This window comes from Myotis yumanensis, unplaced genomic scaffold (genome assembly GCF_028538775.1).
Source record: "Myotis yumanensis isolate MYYU_CA2020_CCGP unplaced genomic scaffold, mMyoYum1.0.hap1 SCAF_9, whole genome shotgun sequence".
Lineage (NCBI taxonomy): Eukaryota > Metazoa > Chordata > Mammalia > Chiroptera > Vespertilionidae > Myotis > Myotis yumanensis.
In genome coordinates, this window is record NW_027223760.1 from 55,064,032 (window position 1) to 55,088,369 (window position 24,338).

At 37.1% G+C, this 24,338-nt stretch overlaps 1 protein-coding gene across 4 annotated transcripts in view; it reads right to left on the bottom strand.

Annotated features, from left to right (window-relative positions):
* DGKB (diacylglycerol kinase beta) overlaps positions 1-24,338 on the bottom strand; it is a 526,570-nt gene that overhangs the window by 13,037 nt on the left and 489,195 nt on the right. For all 4 annotated transcript variants that reach the window (XM_070424374.1, XM_070424375.1, XM_070424376.1 and 1 more), the window contains 2 exons: positions 16,555-16,675; positions 15,580-15,640 (listed from right to left, as the gene is read on the bottom strand). In XM_070424374.1, the coding sequence (XP_070280475.1) occupies positions 15,580-15,640; positions 16,555-16,675 (182 nt within the window). The remainder of the gene's footprint in view (positions 1-15,579; positions 15,641-16,554; positions 16,676-24,338) is intronic.

Sequence of the window (24,338 nt, forward strand, 5' to 3'; positions counted from 1 at the left end):
GTCTTCCCTCCCTTGGGTTCTCAGGTCTGTTTTGAGTTCCTTTGAAAGTATTCTTAGACTTCCTTTGAGGTAGTCAAATTCCTGTATCACACCCTTTCATGGTACCACAGAACCATATTACCACAGTGCCACAGTGTCTCAGTACCATGAACATATGTTCACAGAACTTATATCATTACTGGAATTTTATATTTGTGTGACTCTGGGGAATGTATATCTTCACCGAGTTCAGAGGGCACAACTGTTTTTGCTTTGTTTCCATCTAGCACTGTAAGGCAAAATGTCAGCACCTTTGTCGAGCAGGAATTCAGTAAGTTTTTGTTGAAGGAATGACGACATGAATCTGGCATTCTTGACTTAACTTGGATAACGCAGTTGTATTCTATTCTTAATTTTTACCTATGGACTTAAAAATCATGTCAAATGATATTTATTTTGTTCACCCCATGGAACTATCATGTGGATAAAACAATGTGATATGTAAAATTCTTCAAACTTTTTGTCTCCTCAAATGAAATATGTGCAAATATGTTCCGGATATTCCAGGAAATAAAAACAATGAATGACTAAATTCTATTCAGTGTATTTTTATTAATAGTTTTTTAATTCAAAATTTTATTTGAAGTTGGTAACTCACCCTGGGAATCTCTCTATGAAAACACCGAACCCTGTTCTCTGCTGGTGGGTAAGAACGCTTATTCTTTAAGACTTTCAACAACCCAGGTTGTTGCCCTTTGAGGAAAAGCTTAGAATGTGTCAGCCATATTTTCTTATTTTAATCCACAAAATCGGATGAAATGACAAACTAGATAAAGTATGACCACAAGGCAAATGTGGAAAGAAAGTCAGGCTCAGGTCTTGTCATTCTATAGTTTTCATCCCAGGAGAGAGGACTCTAACTGCTCTGGAAGGAAAGACATCAAATCTACTGCTATTAGTCTGATGGGGCCCATAGACTAGGAGACCACCCATTCTAGAGCAATATATTCCTTTTTGAACTAGGTATACATATTTTTTAAATTGCTCTTTTAGAAAGCTAATGACACAATTCTGTTAAGTGCATACAATTTTAGCACATTTAGAATGTGTGACAGTCCTGGATCAAATCAATATAAATGCATAAAATATTACATACTTGGTATACTTTTCATTTCAATTTTTGCCCTTTTGTATTTTGGGACATTCTGTTCAGTTTGGGTTAGGAGTCCCTATCAAAGAATACTAAGATGAGACACACTATTATATTTTAGCTGACATGAGACAAACTTTTCTAAATTAAAACTAATGACTAAATTATTTTGATTTTCAAAATGGATAAAAGAACAATTTAGATTGAATTTGCGGTATTTAAATAGAATGTATTAAAGAAAAGAATGATACAAAGGTAAGTCTATCTGAAAACATAACAAGTTTGGATTAACTTTTTTCAATATAGTATGTTAAAAAGATTTTAAAAACGTTTTTTTTTGTGTGCAAAATGCAATCAAATTTAATCAGTTTGGCATTAATTAAGCTCTAATAATGTACTTCAGTGTTTTTCCTAAGTAGTGTGATCCGTTTCCCCATCATCCAGGTCGATTTGTGCACATTATGGTGTCATCATAATTTTAAAACATACTGAGAAAATGACAGAGCTGCAGAATTAAAGTAAATGATTAATGGTATTTTTTTTTCATGTTTTGTACTAATAGGTATTACTGAGCCTTTAAATTAATAGAGCTGTCAAGCTCACGGGTGTTACAGATCCAGCAATGAACCAAAATGGAAATTATATATTCCACAGACACCTAAAGATGACACTTCGGAATATTTTAAATTTTAATTAGTAGGTGCAATTGTTTTGTTCCCCACAACCAGTGCAAATTAATTGGAAATTAGTCACAACCAATCCCTTTTGTAACAGTCTGAAATGAAAGAGATTGGTGCTTTATACCTTAACATACTTGTTTGGGGGCCAGAAAGCACACATGCAGTAAATTGCATTGTCAATTACAAAACAACAACTGTTGTGAAATTAGGAAAAATTATGCACAGGTAAACAAAACTAATTAATGCATAAGTAACTGGGGAACACACGAAATAATGTCCAACTAAACACTAAAGTGCCAGTCTTTGAAAAAAAATGATGGCTTTAGAAATGCAAATTTATGCACAGCATTTACCAATAAAGTCTTAGGTAAAAGGATGCTTTTAGTTTATGTTTTATTTAACTGCTTTTGGAGTCTCACTACCACTCACACTTTAAAAAATATACCCATCAGAACAGCAGTCTGCTTATTCAAATATGTGTCAAGATGGCAAAAGACTGTTAATTTTCTATTCCTCAAATATCAAGATAAGACTCATTGAATAACAAATGATGGTATTTTCTTCTTTAAGATATATCCTTATTCTTTATTTAAATAGTAGGCAAAACGCAATTTCTACGCACATCAGGAAAATATTTATTATCTACACAAAGCATTTTCCAACTGAATAATTTTTGGTTACTCTTTGTCTTTCATCACTAAAAATACAAATGTTCCTTTGCTGGAACATTGGTATGGCTTAAGATTACTTGAAAATGGTATGCCTACAAAGGTAGCAAGTGCCAAGTTAAAATAGCTGTGTAACTTCTAATGAGAAAATAATATTCGCATCAAATTTTCAAAACAAGACCAATTTCCAGGAAATCAGCCAAGTGTATTCAATATTATTTCATACTATTTAAAGGTAATCGATTTAATGAAAGGATCTTGGGAAATTCAAGAGATAGATACACCTGCAGATAACTTTCACAGCACTGCTATTTCCTTTGCATAGTAATTTTCCTAAGCTGTTTTTCCCTCCCTCTTCATGAAAATGCCATAAAACGTGGCTTTTATGGAGTGAAAAATATTTTAACTTCAGACTATATTGAATGTTTACAAAAGTGCTAAAGATGTTGACTATGTCACAAAAAGCTGATATACGGAAGTTTTAATAAATTGGTTGAGATTTTATAACAGTTGTAAGGCTGTGTAATTTCTAATCTGTTTTCAATTCCCCGGTCTGTGATCAGTTAATTTAGGTAATAAGTATAGGAATGCCCACCTATCACATACATAAGCAAATTCCAACTATTTTCTTACTTCTCAAATTCACACTATTCTCCCCATAAATCTTTCCATGGACTATTTATGTTTAGGTTTGGGTAGCTTCTTGTCAGGAAACATAGTTCTCTTCACAATTTCCCTTTAAGAGTGTATCGTATCTTTAGTAATCAAGAGAGATATAAACATATATACTATGAAAAAAATCCATCTGACACCTTTGCAGTTTCTAACATAATATTATGTGAAATGTTCATTTAAATGATATACCTGAGTTGAAAGGATTCTCATGGTAGTTAACTCTATAAGTGTGTTGAAAGGGGCATTAAAACAATCTCAGTTTATTTTGATTCTCAACTGTAAGTGCCCTATACTGGGTGTGCTCTGGTTAGATCTGCTAAAGTGCCAAGAGGTCTCATTGGCCTGGCTACTTGTTTTACATTTTTGCTCCTGTACTTAATACTGTGCATCACAGAAAGCTTCAGTCATTGTATTTTGCCCTCTGAACTTTTATCTGTAAGAAAACAAGCTTAATGGAGAGATGGCATGTTTGGGAGTAGAAAAACAAGTTAGGACCAGTTAAAGTCTTATAACTTTTTTGCTTCATGACCTTGGACATTCATTTAAAGTCACTGCCACAGTCTAAAAGCCTCCCCTATGACTATGTACCTCACTTGCAAAGTCTTAAAATATGTTTGCTTATAGACAAAGTAATCCAAAAAACAAACTCATGTGGTCATCCGTGTCATTACTGGTCTAGAGAAATAGCTGAAACTTAACATTATCCTCATAGGTGAGCAGAAAAGCTATGCCTTTTTGGTTAATTATTTTCATTCAAACAAAAAGGTAAATGTTGTCTCAACTGCTTAAATGAAGGACACAAGAATGGGGAAAAAATTTAAAGAAGTTATCTCAAAATGTATAAGATGTAAGATTCAAGGTTTAGGGCAGTGGTCGGCAAACTGTGGCTCGAGAGCCACATGCGGCTCTTTGGCCCCTTGAGTGTGGCCATGAAGTTTCAATCGCACTGTACATGCACGTGGTATTTTGTGGAAGAGCCACACTCAAGGGGCCGCAGTTTGCCAACCACTGGTTTAGGCCATTTCTAAGACTTATTTAGTACTAGAGGCCCGGTGAACGAAAATTTGTGCACTCGGATGGGGAGGGTCCCTCAGCCCCGCTGGCACCCTCTCTCAGTCTGGGACCCCTCAGGGGATGTCCACCTGCTGGCTTAGGCGCACTCCCCAGGGGATTTGGCCTAAGCTGGCAGTCAGACATCCCTCTGGCAGCCCCGGAGCCCTCGGGGGATGTCTGACTGTGGGGCATGGGCCTAAGTCATGAGCCAGACATCCTTAGTGCTGCTGAGCAGGTGGGAGAGGCTCCCACCACTGCTGGTGCACTTGCAGCTGTCAGCCCGGCTTGTGGCTGAGCAGAGCTCCCCCTGTGGGAGTGCACTGACCACCAGGGGGCAGCTCCTGCATTAAGCGTCTGCCCCCTGGTGGTCAGTTTGTGTCATAGCAACAAGTTGTTCCAGTTGTTCCACTCTTAGGGTCAATTTGCATATTGCCCTTTTATTACATAGGATTTTTAAAAAATATATTTTATTGATTTTTTACAGAAAAGAAGGGAGAGGGATAGAGAGTTAGAAATATCGATGAGAGAGAAACATCGATCAGCTGCCTCCTGCACACTCCCCACTGGGGATGTGCCCACAACCAAGGTACATGCCTTTGACCAGAATCAAACCTGGGACCCTTCAGTCCTCAGGCTGATGCTCTATCCACTGAGCCAAACTGGCCAGGGCTATTATATAGGATTTTTGTAAGAGATATGAAAATGCGGACTATACAGTGAAGTCTCGAAGTTGGCAGATAAGCAATTCTGGCTAAAAACATGCCAACTCAATGGGGACAATTCAGACAGATCTCAAAATAGCCACACACAACAAAACTGAGGATAGTGGTGATGTTTTCAGTTCTGGTTGAAAAGAAGTAAGTGCATTCCACCTGGTCCTTCACACTGAAAGCAACCACAAAGCCTGCACATGGAGCAGCTAGGATGCTGAAAAGAGATGCAGGCAGACTGGGGAAGGAAACCAGTCCAAGAAGTACCACTGAACCAGTGATGCATTTCATAGGTTTCTCCCATCTCGTATTTCCTAGCCTGACTTAAATGCAGCCCAAACCTGGAACTGCACACCAAGTACAGAGAGTTCTACAAAAAGCCTGGTCTTTCTGTTTCAAGGGGTAGAAAATTATAGCCCCAAAGGTCAGAGAGAGTGGGAACATATCTTGTCCTATTTAGTCTACCAATCTCTCCCATCAGAGTCCCCTGCAATTCCTTAGTAGTAGGTTCCTCCAATTACAATGAAGGAAAGCCTTTCTCTCTGATCAGTGCAACTATGGTCCCAAAAGCATGGGTGAATGGCTGATAATTTTTCTTTCTCTATCTGCTTTCTAGATGGCCCTGGAGGCAGGTGCTATATCAGGAAGTACAGGGAAACTAAGGCCTTAGATTTCTAGCCAACAGAGCAATATGAAAGCCTTGGGAGGCAAACAAATAAACAAACAACAACAACAAAACACACACAAAAATACTTCCAGGAGATTCTGGAGTGAAGGGAGACATAAGAAAGCTATCTCTAAAGTTGTATATGATCTCCTCAGTATATCTCTGAGCCTGATATGCATAGGTTTGACCTTGAGAAGCAAACTAAAAATTTAGAGAACTGAATTAGGGGTTAGCCCACAACCCAGGTTCCAGACAGGTCTATGGATCATGTATATGTAAGATAAATCTGATAAACATTGCAAAGACTTTGGAAACTGAACTGATATCAGAACCACAACTCACAGGAAGCAGATCAGAATTTGTGGTCTGAACCCGACTGGGTCAATTACCTGCTGAAAGAACAGCAACAAGAAGAAATCAACATTCCCTACAAGAATTAAAAAGCACCCAGAGTAAATGTGATATTTAATATATTCAGGATATAATCTAAAATGTCTCCGCATGTGCTGATCCAGGAAAATCTCAAACACTCCTAAGGGGAAAGATAGCCACTGATGTGACCCCTGAGATGACACACGTGTTGAAATTATCAGACAAGGATTTTACAACAGCAATGATAACCAAGCTCCAAAAAATATGGCAGACCCTCTTGAAAGAAAAGATAGAGACCATTGGCTGAGAAATAGAGGATTTAAAAATGGAACCAATGAAATATTTTACAACTAAAAAATACAATGAAAATTTTAAAAAAGGACTGGCCCAGCCTATGTGGCTCAGTGGTTGAGCATCGATCTGTGAACCAGGAGGTCATGGTTCATTTCCCGGTCAGGGCACATGCCCGGGTTGTGAGCTCAATCCTCCATGTGGAGCGTGCATGAGGCAGCCAATGAATGATTCTCTCTCATCACTGATGTTTATATATCTCTCTCCCTCTCCCTTCCTCTCTAAAGTCAATAATATTGATATATTAAAGGACTGGATGAGCTCAAGAACAGAATGGAAATGACAGAGAAAAAAAGTCAGTGAACTTGAATATAGATGAAGATATTATCCAATTTGAACAATAGAAAGAGAAAAGAGGGGAAAATTAATAAAGACTCAGATCTATGAGATAATACTCAAAATATCTAAAATATCATCAGAGTTTTAAAAGGAATGGAGAATGAGTGTAATGCTTAAATAAACAGTTGAAGAAATAATGTATGGAAACTTCACAATTTGGCAAAACATAAACCAACATATTCATGAAGCTCAGAGAAACTAAAACAAAATAAGCTCAAAGAAATTCATGCCAAGACTCATCAAAATCAAGTGACTGAGCACTAAAGACAAAGAGAAAATCTTGAAAGCAGCCTGAGAAAAGTGATGCATTACATATTGTGGAGCAAAGATTCAAATGACTGGATTTCTCATCAGAAACCACATTATGTAAGACACTATGCAAGGTATGAAGGGGAATTAAGGATGACTCTTAAGATGCTTACAATGAAGTTAGAAGAGCTGGATGCATACATGCATAGCCAAAACACAGGGCCATGCGTTGGGATGCCATTAAGACAATATCAACAGAGAGTTACAGGAGTACAAAGGACCAGGCAAATATTTCAGACAGATGGAGAGTTAAAAAGACTTCATGAGGAAATTGCTGCTAAGCTTAGCATTGAAGGAAGGGATTTCATTTTATTTTTAGTATATATGTATTTATATCCCATAGTCTTTCAGAAAGATTTTGAAGTCACTTACAATATATATAGGGTGTGAAATGAGTTTTGAGTCCTAGCCAGTTTGGCTCAGTGGCTAGAGAGTCATCTGAAGGGTCCTGGGTTCAATTCCAGTCAAGGGTACTTACTTCAGTTATAGGCTCCTCACTGGCCCAGGCCCTGGTTGGGGCTCCTGCAGGAGGCAACCAGTTGATGTGTTTTTCTCACATCAATATTTCTCTCTGTCTTTCCCTCTCTCTTCCACTCTCTCTAAAAACCAATGGACGGTTTGGCTCAGTGGATAGAATGTCAGCCTGTGGACTGAAGGGTCCCAGGTTTGATTCCAGGCAAAGGCATGTACCTTGGTTGCGGGCACATCCCCAGTAGGGGGTGTGCAAGAGGCCGCTGATCGATGTTTCTCTCTCATCGATGTTTCTAACTCTCTATCCCTCTACCTTCCTCTCTGTAAAAAAATCAATAAAATATATTTAGAAAAATGGAAAAATACCTTCTGGTGAGGATTTAAAAATAAATAACATCAGGGAGTAAGATAATCATAGTTGTGTTACTCATAAATAATTCTGGCAGTAGTGTGATGGATGGCTTTGGGAAGCAAAAAATAATGTATTAAAGAGGAAAATAAATGTCTTTTGGCCACCTGTATATCTTTTTTGGAGAAGTGTCTATTCATATCTTCTGATCATCACTAATCATCAGAGAAACCACAATGATATACTATTTCACACTTGTCAGAATTACTATCATCAATAAATCAATAAACGACAAGTGTTGGCAAGGATGAGAAGGAAAGGGAACCCTCGGGCACTGTTGGGGAAATGCAGATTGGTGCAGCCACTATGGAAAACAGTGAGGAGGTTCATAAAAAAATTAAATAATGGAAGTGCCTTATGACCCAGCATTTCCTCTTCCGGAATATATCTAATGAAACCTAAAACACTAATTCGAAAAAGTATATGCATTCCCAAGATATGGAAGCAACCCAAGTGCTCATCAATAGATGAGTGGATAAAAAAGCTGTACTAAAAGGAACACTACTTGGCCATTAAAAAGAATGAAACCTTACCTTTTATGACAACGTGGATGGACCTAGAGGGTATTATGCTAAGTGAAATATGTCAGGCAGAGAAAGACAAATACCATATTATTCCTCTTAGTATGGAATCTAAAACACAAAGCAAAACAAACAAAAAAAGAAACAGACTTATAAATAAGAGAACAGACTGTCAGTTGACAGAAAGGAGGGGGGTTCAGGGACTAGATGAAAATGGTGAAGGGATTAATAAGTATAAATTGGTAGTTAACAGAATTGTCACAGATGTAAGTGATAGCATAGGGAATATAATGAATAATATTGTAATAATTATGTATGGGGCCAGGTGGGTACTGGAGAGTATATGATTTTCTAACCACTACACTGTACATCTGAAACTAATGCAGAATAATATTTAATGTAAACTGTAGTTAAAAATAAAAACTAAAAAAGTTGCTCCCTTATAATACCTTGCTATAGAAATCAATCAACCTTTCCCTTTTTGACATGTCTATACCTCCAAAAAAAGAGTAATATATAAATACACTTAAAAATAAATTATGTTATAAAAGTTGTAATTAATCACTAACATTAGAGGTACAATAGAAGCCCTGAGGAGTGACTGAATGAGGCAGTAACGCATTATAATTAAGAGAAAGGCATTAGAGCCCCTGTCTGCTCTAGCTCTGAGTGGCCTTGCCAAGTTGCTACATTTACCTGGCTTCAGTTTTTAGTTATTTATTTTAAAAAATGTATGATATGTGGATTATAATAACTTCACTGACCTCTTAGGGCTGGTTGTTGTAAGGATTCAATAAATAATGAATATGAATACACAGTACAGAAACTGGTACATGGTAAACCCTCAATAAACAATCGGCATTATTACCATGGTTTCCTCCAAACATCTCCAGGACATACCAATGTCTTGAAAATTCAACCAGCCTTCATTTAGATAACACTAAATATCTGGGACTGAAAATATTTAATTTTTTTTCATTTTCTGTGTCAATGGCATGAGATTAATTTGTAATTAGCAAATGATTAAATATTAACTTACACTTTAAATTTATGATTACTTAAAATACAATAACAACAAACACATGTCAACATTTAATAGGACTCAGAACACTATTCCTCTTCATAAAGAATTTGCATTTCAAAGTTGTGCTGGAAATCCTCTTTGCAAAAACAATTGTCAAAATGAAGTTAACTCTAGATAATGACAGTGTCTTTGGGCAATGAGAAAAAGATCCGGTCTTCACAGGAGAGGGTACAAGCAAAGGTGAGGCAAGTAGCCAGTGTCTGAGTCCAGAGGATGCTAGTGCCAAGGAAGTAACCTGGCATTCAAGTCAGAAAATAACATGTTAGAGAATGGCCCACACAGTGGAAATGGGTATAGCAGGAGACAGGTACTCTCAGGGCAGGGAATGATCAAGTCTCTGCCATTGAAATACCAGGGATCAAGCATAAGGCAGCAAGACAGCCAGTACCAGGCATTGGCTCAGTACCAGGTCAGACCACAGTTGCATGTTCAAGGTATTTAATGTTGGAAGCTAAGAATGGGCAAACAGATTCAGGGTCCTGAAAGGAATTGTACCAAGGAAGTTATAAAAAAGGCAAAGCTCATGTATATGCTTTCCAGAAGTTGCCTTGACATCAGTTATATGTAATATAGTTAGCTATTTGATATGGCTATGAAGTACCCAGGCTGAACTATTGGACTAATTGAGGTCAGGAAGGAGGTGGAAGAGTGGAGAAAATGATGCTCAGTTATGGAGGGAGGGGCGCATGAAATGAGTCTCAAAAGATAAGTTGTGTTACTCAACTAGAGAATAAAGTTTATTTGGAGAAGAGGAAAGTGCATGACGAAATGCAAAAGAAGTAAGAGAATGTATTGGTGAAACAGGAATTATATTGGTGTTTTGAGTTATATTTTATCAGATTGAAAAAGTAAATGATTTTCAGTAGAAGGGTGTCATGGTGCAATTAGTATTTTATGTGATCATTCTGGCAGAAAAGTGAAAGATGAATTTAGATTAAAAATTGAGATAGGGAAGGTTGATGTGGTTATTGTTAGGAATGAGAAAGAAGTAAAATGGGAATGAGGGAGAAATAAAATCCAGAATAGTGGTATTTGGGATGAAAAAAACGAAAAGGTTTCAGAAATATGTCATATCACTAGGTAGGCATGGTCATTGAATGTGAGGCTATGGAGAAGAATACTGACTCTGAGATTTTTAGCTTAGGGAACATTGTATACCTAAAGGTAGCTAATTCAATATGGTAAAGGGAGGAGCAGAAGTTTGGGGGGAGGAGGTACAGGGAGGTAGGTGATGAGTCCAGTTTGGTTATACTGAACTTGAGGTTTAGTGTGGTCATTCTCACTTAACAAAACTTTACCAGGCACCCATCACTTGTAATATTGGGGGTGAAAGGGCCGCATATGCATTTGCTAAATAAAATCTGACCTTGTTTATGACCTCTTATATCTTACTGTCACCCGCTCTTCCCAAAGCTGCTCTTTCCACCCCCCGGCCATGAAAGAAACATATTGACAACAGAGTCAGTATGTTGATGTACTCAGGAGAAAGGATTGTGAAGGAAGAAGAGAGAGAGGGGAAAATAGTTAGGCTCTGGAGTCCAGCCTAAAGAAAGGCTCTTGAATTATTTCAGTATGTAGTCTTCTAGAATTACATGGCCAAAATTTATTGTCTGTTAACTCAATAACTACTAGAAAAACAATATACACCAGAATACTTAACACATTTCTTGGCTACTTTAATGTAAAATAATTTAAAAGATCATAAAAATTATGCTAAGCAAAATAAACCAGTCAGATAAAGACAACTAGCACATGATCTCACTCATTTGTGGAATCTAATGAACAAAATAGATCTAGAGACATAGACACATGGAACAGACTATCAAATCTCAGAGGGAAGATGGAGGTGGGTGGGTGGGTGGGTGGGTGGAAAGAGACCAACCAAAGAACTTGTATGCATAACCCATGGTCATAGACAATAGTGCGGTGAAGGTCTGGGGTGGGGGGCTGGGGCAGGCTAAAAGGGGTCAATGGGGAAAAGGAGGTGACATATATAATACTTTCAACAATAAAGATTAAAAAATACAAAGTATCTATTTGAAGAGTTAATTTTAAGTTTTTTGATTTTTGCTTTTTCTGATATTTGAACTCAGGATTTATGAAATTTGTAAGTAAATATTACCTCAAATTTTTTAAGGTACTTTTTTATTGTGATAAAATATAAGTAACACAATTTTCTATTTTAACTATAAGCACACAGATCAATGGCATAAAGTACATTCACATTGCTGGACAAACATCACTGCCATCAATCTCCAAAACTTAGGATACTTTGATTTTTTAAGGTATTAATTGTTATAAAAATCAAGACCCATTTATCACCTGTCTTTCCATTTTACATACTCCATTTAAAGAAAAATGGAATTTCTGCTGTGCTCTAAAATTATATCTAGAGCAATTCCTGCATAAATTGAAGATCAGCTTACGGATATTTAAATTCGGCAAAGAATTTTAACATTCTACCAATTCTTATGTTCTATAAGAAAAATACTGTCTTATTGAATCGAAGCAAAGAACACTTTCTATTTAAACCATGCCAATGTTATGAATGCTAAACATTCTCATCAGTTGAAGTGAAATTTAAAGTTCAGAACTCCATGTGGTTCTAGGAAAAGTAGAGTATGCCAGAATGTGAAATAACAATAATAAGCCATAGTCTAATATACTTCTTGGCCCTCTGTAGACTGTAATAAATGTTTTATATGAATAAAAGTATTTATAAGGAGAGAAAATTAAATACGTTATACAAAATGTATTATTAATTCAACAATTGTATAGATCATGATAATTAATAGGTGAAATGAATGTCCAATTACTAATTGAAAGGAAACAACAAATGTATTACAAGTACTCGTGTGAAATAAGCTTAAGTTATTCTAAAACATTAATTAGATTTTAATAGACATAGACTTTTAAAAGCTGGAGCAAAGCAGGTGGTTTCCAAAGGTCACCCTGGAGGGACTGTGTCCTGAGGATGGACTGGGGCCTTTCCAGGTTGAGAGCCACAGGGGGGAGTAGCTGCAGCGAGTGCAGACAGTGGAGCCAGGCCACCTGTGTTTCAGTCTCTACTTTGCCATTTGTTATCTGCGTGGAACAAGGCAAACTATTTAACCTTAGTCTGCCTCAATTGCTTTATCCATAAAATGAAACCAATCATAAGTTTTGTGAGCATTAAGTGTGTCAATACAGTCCAAGTGTCTAAAACTGTACATAGAACAAATTAAAAACTTAATAATTATTATATATTATTATTGCCATTGATCCTGCATGATTTAAAACAGCACAAAAGCTAAATTTCCCTTCTCCCTGAGAAGAGTCCAAAGTCATACAGAGTACTAATGGAAGGTGTTTCTTTTCATGGTCTTTTATTTATTCTCTTGTTACTCAGGCTGATGAAAAGTGACCTTTTATGCAAGACAAGAATAATGCTATTACCACCACCACTACCATCCTGTATTACAAACACCATCGCCTCGAGCATTGCAACCACCATCACCGTTGTCACTGACAGCATCTTCCTAGCTCTTCATGACCACCCTCGTTGCCACCACCACCATCATGATTGTCACAACTGTCATCATCACCATAACCAAAGTTTCTCCACAATTTCCATCATCACAATCATGAGCACTGTTACTCCAACGCCATAATCCTAACCATCGCCACCATTGCCACTACCACTACCACCACCACCATTGCCACCATCACTGCCACCAACACCACCACCACCATCACCACCATTGCCACTACCATTACCATCGCCACCACCACCACCACCACCATTGCCACTACCACTACCACCACCATCACCACCACCACCACCACCACCACCACCACCATCACCACCATTGCCACTACCACTACCACCACCACCACTACCATCACCACCACCACCATCACCACCACCACCACTCTACCACTCGCAACAGCACCAACACCTTTAACCTCCATATGAGTATAAATGTAAACTTAAAAATGTCATTGGTAAATGAACAATAACAGACAAGATCTAAGTGTATATATGCTGGTAAAGGGAGAGGAACAGGAAGTTCAGAGGGAGGGAGGGAAGGAGGGAGAGAGAGAGAGAGAAAGAGAGAGAGGAAGAGAGAGAGAGAAAGTGCAAGAGAAAGAGAGAGAGAAACATTAATGTGAGAGTTACATAGATTGGTTGCCTCCCATACGCCCAGACCAGGGATGGAACCCACAACCTAGGCATGTGCCCTGACTGGGAATTGACCCTGTTACCTTCTGGAATATGGGACTATGCTCAAACCGACTGAGCCACACCAGCAGCCAGGGCAGGAACAGGAAAATTTTAAAAGGGTGTTTGGTCCCATGTACAGAGATAGTAAAAGGCATAAGAAGTAGCCAGTCTAGAGTAATTTTTCATATGTTTGTTTTACACCATTATTACAGAACTAATGTATTTCACAAACTTGGGGTTCAAGTAGCTAAAAGGAATATATTAGGAATAAACAAAGAGTCATATGTATGTGCTGTAAACAAAGACTGAGCCAATAATTTCCAAGTAAAACCACTAGAGAGGTATGATTAAAACTTTCCTCTTTTATGCTAAGTTATATTGTTTGGAATCTGTAGCTAAAATTGTTCAAACTAGTGGTTAAGAGAACAGGCTTTAATCAAAAGAAACCTGGATTTGAGTTCCATATCTGCTTCATATCTGACCTTGAGTAGATTATTTAACCTTCCAAAGCATCAGTTTTCTCCATCTGAAAAGTGGTGATAACCATTATTTAGAGTTTGTGTAAATATTTAATAAATACTAATATAATGTACTATGTCAATTATTCCTCAATTAAAAAAAAAACATGCACTACCAGCACTTAGCAAAATGCTAATACTAACCTAATATTAAGACCTCCCTGATCACTCTCTAAACAGGGTTGCACCCAATCTTAAGGCAAGAGTGAACATCGATTCATTTCTTTCTCTCATCCCTTATCCCTCACCCCAAGGGAACTCATTAGCAAATTCTTTCTGCTTCAGTTCCAGGAGGTAGCTCAAATCCATCCACTTCCCTGCCACTATCCTTGCTCAGCCCCAGACTACTTTGATAGATCCTGTCTCCCAGCTGCAAGTCAGAACAATCTATTCTCCACGTAGCAGCTAAGGTGAACTTTAAACATATCAATCAGATGATGCTCAAAGCCTCATGAGTTTCCTATTATACTTACAATCAGATGCTAACACTTTACCATCATTTTTCTACCTGACCTGACCCCTGTCCATCTTTTACTTTACCTCTCACCACTTGCCTCCTACTTCTAGAAGCTTTGGTCATACCATCCTCCTTACCGTTTCTTTAACACACTGAGCTTCGACTCTTCTTTCAAAGAAGCCTCCCAGATCCACCCATACAGTAGTATTCTCCATACTTTACCCAGTTCCTCTTCATTATTTTGCCTTGTTTTTTCATAACTCTTGTAATCTGAAGTTATGTTATATGTCTATTTACATTTATTCAATCTCATATTATCAGAAGTAAGTTCCTTGAAGACAATTAAATTATTGATCATGGTCTATTCTGTTTCATTATTTCAATGTTCTGTAATTGATCATGATTATGTTCTTAGGGCCAACAGCAGTGCCTAACATGTTTTTGAAATGTAACAAAATGTTCACTATTCAGATGTAAATAGAAATTTTGGGGGGTATAAATGTCTGACTTAACTAATATCTCATTATGGAAAAAAGTATAGGGGGAGTTTTTCTATAGAGAAGGGAGCCCTCAAATCCCCAAATGGAGGCAAAAGAACAGATGGGAGACTTTTGTCTGAAGGTCTCATATATAATTTCCTCATAAGCTAATCTGAAGTACGTTTAAGAAAGGTACAAGAAAGTTTATCGATTTTGTTTAGTCTCAGAGTATATAATTGATCTGTGGGGTTTAAAGGTTATACCTAGGCTAACACAAACATTCCAAAGCTAAATCACTGTAAAGGGAATATAATGCTTAAAACCTGAATGCAATTGCTTTACCACATAACTAAGAAAATAAATGGTACGTCTTAGATATTATGATTATTTAGTTGTAGACATATGTGATTAGTTAGTTATAGGAGGATATAATACCTAGTAAGCAGAAATGAAAGTGACTAGAATTTCAAGTACTCTACTCACTGTGCATGGGGTCTGCATCCATGGCTCCCCATCGATCTGCATTGGCAAAGACTTGCTAGTCCTGGAAGAAAATATTTCCTTTTAAGTATACTACTGAAATACCTTACCTAACAGACTACATATGTAAGACATAAGCGAATGAGACAGGAAATGCAAATATGGTAACAGCTGGGCTCTAAAGGTATCTATTTTAAAAGGGACTTAAACTCTTGCTTATTAATGAATATCTTAAAGGTTCCTTGATAGGGATGTTGCGCTTTCTGGTAAATGTGGTGATATAAACAAAAACTCTGATGCAAAAAAAAAAAAATAGGGTATATATTTAATGGAAAAATCAGAATTTCTACAGCCAGAAGTTCCTTGTTTTCATTGCAAACCTGGAATAAAAGTGTTTGTCATCTCAGACTTTCCAGCATAAACACTTTCATGTAAAGAACACCACTTATTTCTGTGCTGTAATCCATGCTTTTACCTTAGTATCCAATACACCTTTTTTTATAGGTAAAAATTTTGGGGAAAAAAGTTTATTGACAAGGTTCAAATTTAATTCATATATAAAATCTTATTAATTCACAATAATTAATTATTTAATTGTATAGAAAAATGTGTGCACTTTAGTCCATGAAAGAATTTACATTAACAATGCTTCAACAGTGTTTTCATTGGGTAATTTGCCCAGCAGATACCTCGATGCTTTAGTAAACTAAACTGAGCTTCAGTACACTAAACTGAGTGCAACCCAGGTTGGAGGGGATAAAATGTGTATGTTAGAATTGTATCCATGGTCTCAATAAAAGATTATTGAACTTGATAAGTAATAGCTAAGCAATTTTCATTATGTTGAAATATATCAGTATTAACTATTGATAACTTGAGATACAAATAAGACAAATGTTATCAGAGTCCTGCATACTTTTAATTAGTTTATAGTGATGCCAGGTCAACCCCCATTTCCAATTAGAGAGCTAGAACTACCTGATGACCACAGAGGAGCACTGCGCCAGCCGCCGCCCAGCACTCTTCAGTCCTGTGTATATTTGCCCCATCTCCATGGCTCCTTCCAAGCCAACCACCTCCAGCAGCTGATCACTCAGATCTGAAAGGAAACAGAAGCCTTGTAAGTAAGAGTGCACAGGCATGTGTGTACAATGTAATGACATTAGATATGGAGCTGGAAAATAAAAGCTACTTCACAAAGAAAGCTTCCCTGTCTTGGATACTGTAAGTAATGAAAAGATGGCCTATTTAAGACATTCTCAGTTTAACTAAACCTTGAGGTGCTGTGGGAAAAGATTTGCTGTCAGCTTATTCTAAAACAAAATGGGAAGAAGGGATCGCGAGCCAAATAATGCCAAAAAATATACCAGTCGTTTTTAACATCAACAAACTTAATGTTATTCCACATGTATATGTGGAACATTATACATCCCACATCAGACACTTGGCAGCAAACACACATTTCAGCACTATAAATAAAGTATGAGGATATGCTGTCAAATATGATTTTGTTAACTTACTCCAACAAAAGACCTAAGAGATCATGCAATTACAGTTCTCATTTTAGACAAAAGAAGACTGAGTCTCTAAATCACTGAGAGACTTGTCCAGAGTCATAGGTAACTCTGTGCAGAAGCTCAAGAAACAACATTAATTTCTTGCAATGCTTTCCTGATAATAGGGATATGCTGCAGAAGTAGACTAGATAATTAGCACAGTGCAATCATTTTGTTTAACAGAAGACAGCAGAGAGAGTCCAATGGTAATAGGCATTGCTTGTTGAGTGTTTACAAAGTGCCTGCCACTGGACTAACCTCTTTCTATATATCATCTCATTTATTCTGCCTGAAAACCACTTTAAGGCAAATATGATTATCCTCATTTTTAGACAGAGAAACTGAAAATTAGAGAACTAATTTATTCATATCCACATACCTAGGAAGTGACAAAGCCAAAGTTTAAACCCAACTACATTTTGTTGCATAACCGCTATGTTATATTTGACAAATCAGCCATATCAAAAAGACTTTAAAAATTACAGAAATGTTTCTTACATAGGAAGAGAGGTTTTTTCTTACATAGGAAGAGAGGTTGGGAGGGACTTTAAAAATATGTATATTTTTATTGTTTTCAGAGAGGAAGGGAGAGGGAGAGAGAGTTAGGAACATCAATGATGAGAGAGAATCATTGATTGCCTGCCTCCTACATGCCCTCAACTGGGGATCGAGCCCAAAGCCAGGGCATGTGCCCTGACCAGGAATCGAACTGTGACTTCCTGGTTCATAGGTCCATGCTCAACCATTGAGCCACACTGGCCAGGTGGGAGGCGCTTTTTACTCAGCCAGAAAACAAAAAGTGCACTCACTTCAGTAGAATCCTGTAGAACTAGCTCTGACACATAACCTAGCAGCTTTCCTATTAAGCAAAGAATGCTTGAACCTTTGATTTGGGGGTGAAACTCTAGGTGCATATATATGGTCCTTTTATTTTAATACTAGAGGCTCAGTGCACGGATTCGCAACCTGGGACCCCTTGGGTGATGTTGGAGAGCCGGTTTCGGCCTGATCCCCGCAGGCCAGGCCGAGGGACCCTACTGGTGCACAAATATGGGCACTGGGCCTCTAGTATGCATATAAGATCTTTGGTTAATCTCTTCCCACCTTCCCCGCTTCCCTTTGAGATTCATTAGTCTGTTCCATGTTTCCATGCCTGTGTGTTGAGCATCTGCCCCCGGTGGTCAGTCTGTGTCATAGCTACTGGCTGGTTGGCCCGTCGCTTAGGCTTTTATAGATATAGATTCTCATGAGTTTTCAAGTGTAAATAGTTTAATATTGTTTTAGTAGCAGACAATGCTGGAGGTTGTATCAGATTGGGAGGTATGATGATTATAAAAGGTAATCATGTAATAGCTGGTCATAGCTAAAGTTCTATTTGAAGAAAAACAAGCAAATGTGTTTCATATGGACTCCACTTTGTATGGAAAACCTTTATTCTCTGCTAATAAATCAATTTGAGCATGCAGTTCAGAGATGTAGATGATACATTTCCAGTACAGTTCAAGTGTGTGGCAAATAACACTTTGAAATCCCCAAGTTTGTTAGGCTTGTGATCACTGGCAAATTTAATAACCTTTGAAACAGGAAGTGTGACAAAGTATTTCTTAAGTGAACTGATAAAAAAACACTATATTTTCAAACTTGAAGCTATAGCTGCAGCATGTTTTTATTCTCAAAATAAAAACAACCTCCCAGCCACAAAGTCAAATGTTAACAAGTCATAATAATTTAGAACATTCACCTTGCTGTTCTAAACCCTAGTTAGACTTATTTTTCATGAAACTTACTCTGTTTCTAGTTTAAACTTATGTCGCCAAGAACAGATGGACAAGGAATGGAAACATATTCTTTCAGCTGTAGCCTGCACTAAAATGTGGTTGGCTCTATCGCCTGGGTGTTATACACATTTCTTAGATATGTCAACCAGAAAACTACACTGTGGCAAGCACTAAAACCCCAGATGTGTGTCTGGTATATTTATAAAACAACCACTACCACAACAAGACTGAAATTCATATTTAGTATTATACATTTTGCACTGCCTGGTTCGTAAACAGGTGCAATTTTATACCAATTTTTGTAATGATCTGGTTAATAGGAACTATGCTACAAGAATTGAAACACTTTCTCACAAGATTTAATCTGTGAGCCCTAACTTTTCCATGAATCACAGGGATTTTCTACACCCACGCCATACTGCCACTGTCTACCACTCTCCTTCTCATTTTCCCTTCTTTAAATTTGTCTTTGTTTTTATCCCAGAAAAAAAATGCCCTGATACTCAATTTTACCATTAATCATCATTAATGAAGCTTTTTCTAATAGATTTAGATTGGGAAGGTATGATAATTATATAAGTTAATAATGTAATAGCTGGTCATAGCTAAAGTTCTATTTGAAGAGAAACAAGCAAATCTGTTTCATATGGACACTTTCAAATTTCATGTTCTTGCTAACACAAAAAACTGAGTAGAAATACTGGAAAATTTACAAACTCTGGTAAAGGTAAATTAATACATATTCCTTTTAATTAGGTGTACACAAAAATAAAATAAAAAAGAAACACTAAATTTGTGCTGCACAAATTTGCTTCCATAACACACTGACATTATTTGACACAATAGTCTGCAATGTCTGTGTACAACTGATGCCTCTTACACAGTGTCTTTGAGATCAGGGTCCTGATTGATTTCAGACTAAGATAGTTTCTGTCTTATATAACCCTGAACTGTTCCTATATGTGGTAACATCTAAAAATATAAAAGACTTGTTGCTTCCCATTCTAGTTAAAATTTCTTTTAAGTGCAAGACCCCTTGGGATGTCATAACCAACCAGACGAACGTACTTAATTGGTTTGCTACCTGGCTATTGATTTCATACTTAACAGTAGGAGTAGCAAACTACAGCCTACGAATAAAATCTGGCTCAACACCTATTTCTATATGGCTTGTGAACTAAAAATGGTTTTTACATGTTTACAAAGGGGAAAAAATTTTTAAAGATTAATATATTGTGACATCTGAGGATTACATCAAATTCCAAATTCAGTGTTCATAAGTTAGTTTTTATTGGAACTCAGCTATACTCATTCACTTAGGTGTTGTCTATGTTTGCTTTCACACTATAATAGCAGAGTAGTTGCAACAGAGACCAAATGGCCCTGCAAAGCCTGAAACATTGATTACCTGGATCTTTAGAGAAAAGTTGTCAAAGTCTGCTTAAGAGAAACATGAACTCTTCCAAGTCAATGAGGTTTTCACTTTAGTACTGCCACTACGACTATTAAGTGGCATTAAGGTGGCCAGGAAGTCCAAATTCCTCAGTGTATGTCTCTCGGCATAGAATAGCTGTTCTCAACCATGGAGTCTTCTCACCACACGCATATGCCGTGAGGTTTCTCACTATTAGTTTGTTATTAATCATGAAATACCCAAGTTTCCATAAACTTTGTGACAAAAGAAATTAGAGCAGCTTCACATTTAATATTCAGCTCAGTCATTGCATCTGGTTAGCTCTCTTGAGTGTGCAAAGAAGTAGAGTCATAGGTAGGAAGGCAGAAGTTGCATCCAGACCTGAACATCTAGGTAAGAGTCAGCTGCATCTGTGCACTACCTACCAAATATTGAGAAATCCAACATCTCGATATTCTGAAGTATTTGTCTACCTCTCTGAAGACACTGCTTTTGTTCAGGGAAAATAGTGCATTTCTGAAAGAGTTAACATGTCTTTCCCAATGGCTCCATGGGGTAACAGAGGCAAGAGAATCTGCCAAATTTGATATTTTCATATTTAAAATATGAATGTCTAGAATAAGTGCTTCTGAAGGAAGAAACTTCAGGAAATAACCCAAGTTAGATCATATTAGAGCAAGAGTCTCAACACAGTATCAGTGACTCTGAATGCAGGAAAACACAATTTTTTAAAATATAGTTTTATTGATTTCAGAGAGGAAGGGAGAGGAAGGGAGAAATAGAAACATCAATGATGAGAGAGAATTATTGATTGGCTGCCTCCTGCCCGCACCACACTGGGGATTGAGCTTGCAACCTGGGCATGTGCCCTGACCAGTAATCTAACATTGACCTCCTGGTCCATAAGTCCATGCTCAACCACTGAGCCATGCTGCCAGGAAAACAAAATTTTATTCATACCAACATGTAATTGAAGATAAGCACTTCTTTCAAGTACAAATTTAGGGAAGAAACCATCATTGTAGTAAAAATACCCATGTTTTTCTCACTGACAGATATCACAGATATTTCCTTATCACAGCGATTTTCAACCTTTTTCATCTCATGGCACATATAAACTAATTACTGAAATTCTGCAGCACATAAAAATATATATTTGCTGATTTGACAAAAAATAGGTATTATTTATATTGATTTACGAAAAAAGAAAAATAGTAATTACCTACCTTTTTTTTTTTTTGCTCCAAAGTGACTTTAAAAAAACAACAACACACAAACAAACTTAGGTGCCTATACTAGTATACAAGGATTTCTGGTACCAAGAATTAACCAATCAGACACAACCTTATTATGTGACGTGACCAATAAGATGCAACTCTATTATATGACCTACATATTTATAGTTCACAGGGCATCCACACAGAAAGGCTATTGTTGTGTTGGCTACTGTCATTTTCTTCATTTGACAATCAAGGGGAAAGAGTAAGTGGCCCTGACTAAAGAGTCAGGTATTGCATGCTTTGAAAGTTCTTGCTGTAGTTGTGGTAGTGTTTCCAAATGCAATTTTTACTAATTATTACTTTTAAACCTTAACACTTATTGATGCTCTGTTAATTTTTTTTTTGCCTTACATTTCAGAAGTTTATTTTATCTTATTTTTGCAATTTGCAAATTGTCCTCCCAAGGCCACGTGGACCACCAACATCTCTTTTTTTTTTTAAATTTTGTTTTATTGCTTAAAATATTACAAAGAGTAGTACATATGTCTCCTTTTTTCCCCCCTTGACCTTCCCCCGGCCTCCCCTACCCCCCCGTGTCTTGTGTCCATTGGTTATGCTTATATGCATGCATACAAGTCCTTCGGTTGATCTCTTACCCACCCACGCCCCCCAACCCTCCCCGGCCTGTTAAATTTTTAAGTTAATTTATTAATAAAGAAGCTCATATATTACTAAATCAAAATTTTAACAGCATTTCAATACAATTGGTTTTTTAACCAGTAAAACTGTTAGTCTGTGTATATTTTTATGAATTTTAAAATATTGCTCCCCGAAGTGTCTGTAGATTTTGCCAGATTTGCAAAAGAGGACTTTAGCACAAAAATGTTAAGAAACCCTACCTTAGAGTTGAATTTGCCTTTGACATTGTAAATCTTTCTTGAATGTTGTTCGTGCCGCATTACTTTGTATACACAGATAATCGGAGATATGAATGTAAAAATCTGAAAGTCAGGCGTAAGGGATAGATTCGAGAGCACAGGAGCAGCACAGCTAATAAGCGGGTAGTATTTATTCAGAGCTTAATCTCATTGTTTTGACAGTTATGCCCTGTTAATATGTCTCATTATGTAATTGGTTCAGACTGCCATATGTGAGGGAACAGAAGAGGATGCTTTACAAACACAGCCCGCCTGTGGGCTGAAGCATTTCAGCATTGCATGGAATAGAGTGTGCACTGAACTGAGAGGTAGGGGGCAGGGCAGGACATGCTCCTTTGCGCCTGGTGTCCAGCAACATGCCACGACACTGTGGGAGGCTGTGTCCTGGAGTCCACTCTTTGACTCAGGGGGACACTTTGTAATAACTATACATTGCTAATTACCTAGCAATTCATCTAGTCCTTAGTTGGCAGCATGAGACCGAGCTAGCTATGGAGCTGTACCTTCAAGTGTGGGTAGACTGTCTGCCTTCCAGTGCTGTTTCACTTATCTAGCGACCTTGGAAACACGCTTAAGGATCTAGAATAAACTTTTAAGAAGCCAAGGTATATATGAAATCCACCCACCAAAGTGAATGCTTCTAGGATTCTTCCTTAACATGTCCATTTATTGCCCTTGATTTAGAGGATTTCCCACAAACATCAATAGCTGTCTGTTTTCCTGGACTTCCATAAACTAGAAAAGGGAGTGAGTGGAGAGAGCTAAAGCAAAATTTTATTAATATGGAATCTATGTTTCACAGTACATGTATGCAAATATTAATACAGACTCTTAATACCTTAAGTAACATATTATGCAATTATAGGTATCTCAAGAAAATGGGAAGGGTATATATATATATATATATATATATATATATATATACCTTGTAAATGCCTGATATATATACTTACAGGTATTTTTACATTTAAGGCTCATTACAATCATTTAAGCCTGGTATTAATCTCCTCTTTTTATTAACGAGAAGACTATGTTACTTATCCAAGTCTTGACATATAGTTGAAAATCTGGTTTTCCAACTAGGTATGCTTGACTCCAAATTCTGTGCAACTATATATACAGACAATAACAAGAACTAACCAATTAAATGTTATCAGTGATGAAAGAGAAAAGAACACTACAAAGAAATGTATATACAACACCTTGAAATGATAGCACTAATTATCCTACCACCAAATAGTTTCAGATGTCACCAAATTAAAATATAGTATAAAACTCTCTTTTACAATGTCTACTGAGATCATGTATGAATTATACTCTGAAGAATCTCTATAAGACGGCTATGAAAAGCAAAATACTTTTTGGAAAAATTTCCATCCCAAATGGTCTGGAACAAAAATGGATTAACTAGAGTTATTTGGAAAATGTAGCAGTGCGAAATATCCCACTTCCTGTTGAAATCTAAAAGATAAGGGGTTAAGGTACATACACAGAATATATATATATATATATATATATATATATATATATATATATATATCAGAATCACATGCCTGCCTTTAAAAATAACTTTTAAAGAATGGATTTGATCATCTCTTTTAAAGCCATCTGGTTTATGAAAACAACCAGCTAGTTCATTCTAAAAATTCTGAACTTCCTTAAATGAATCCAAAAAAACATAAAGACCAGAAATGACAGTATGGCATACTGTCAGCAACCTCCCTCATTGTGACCAAAGTGATTCAGGGCCTTCAAGTCACTTTGTTACCGTGTGCTTGCAGAGTGAGCGTCATCCTGGGAACACACAGCCCCAGGAGCAGGAGCATTTCATTCACAAGGCTCAGCGAGAACCAGCT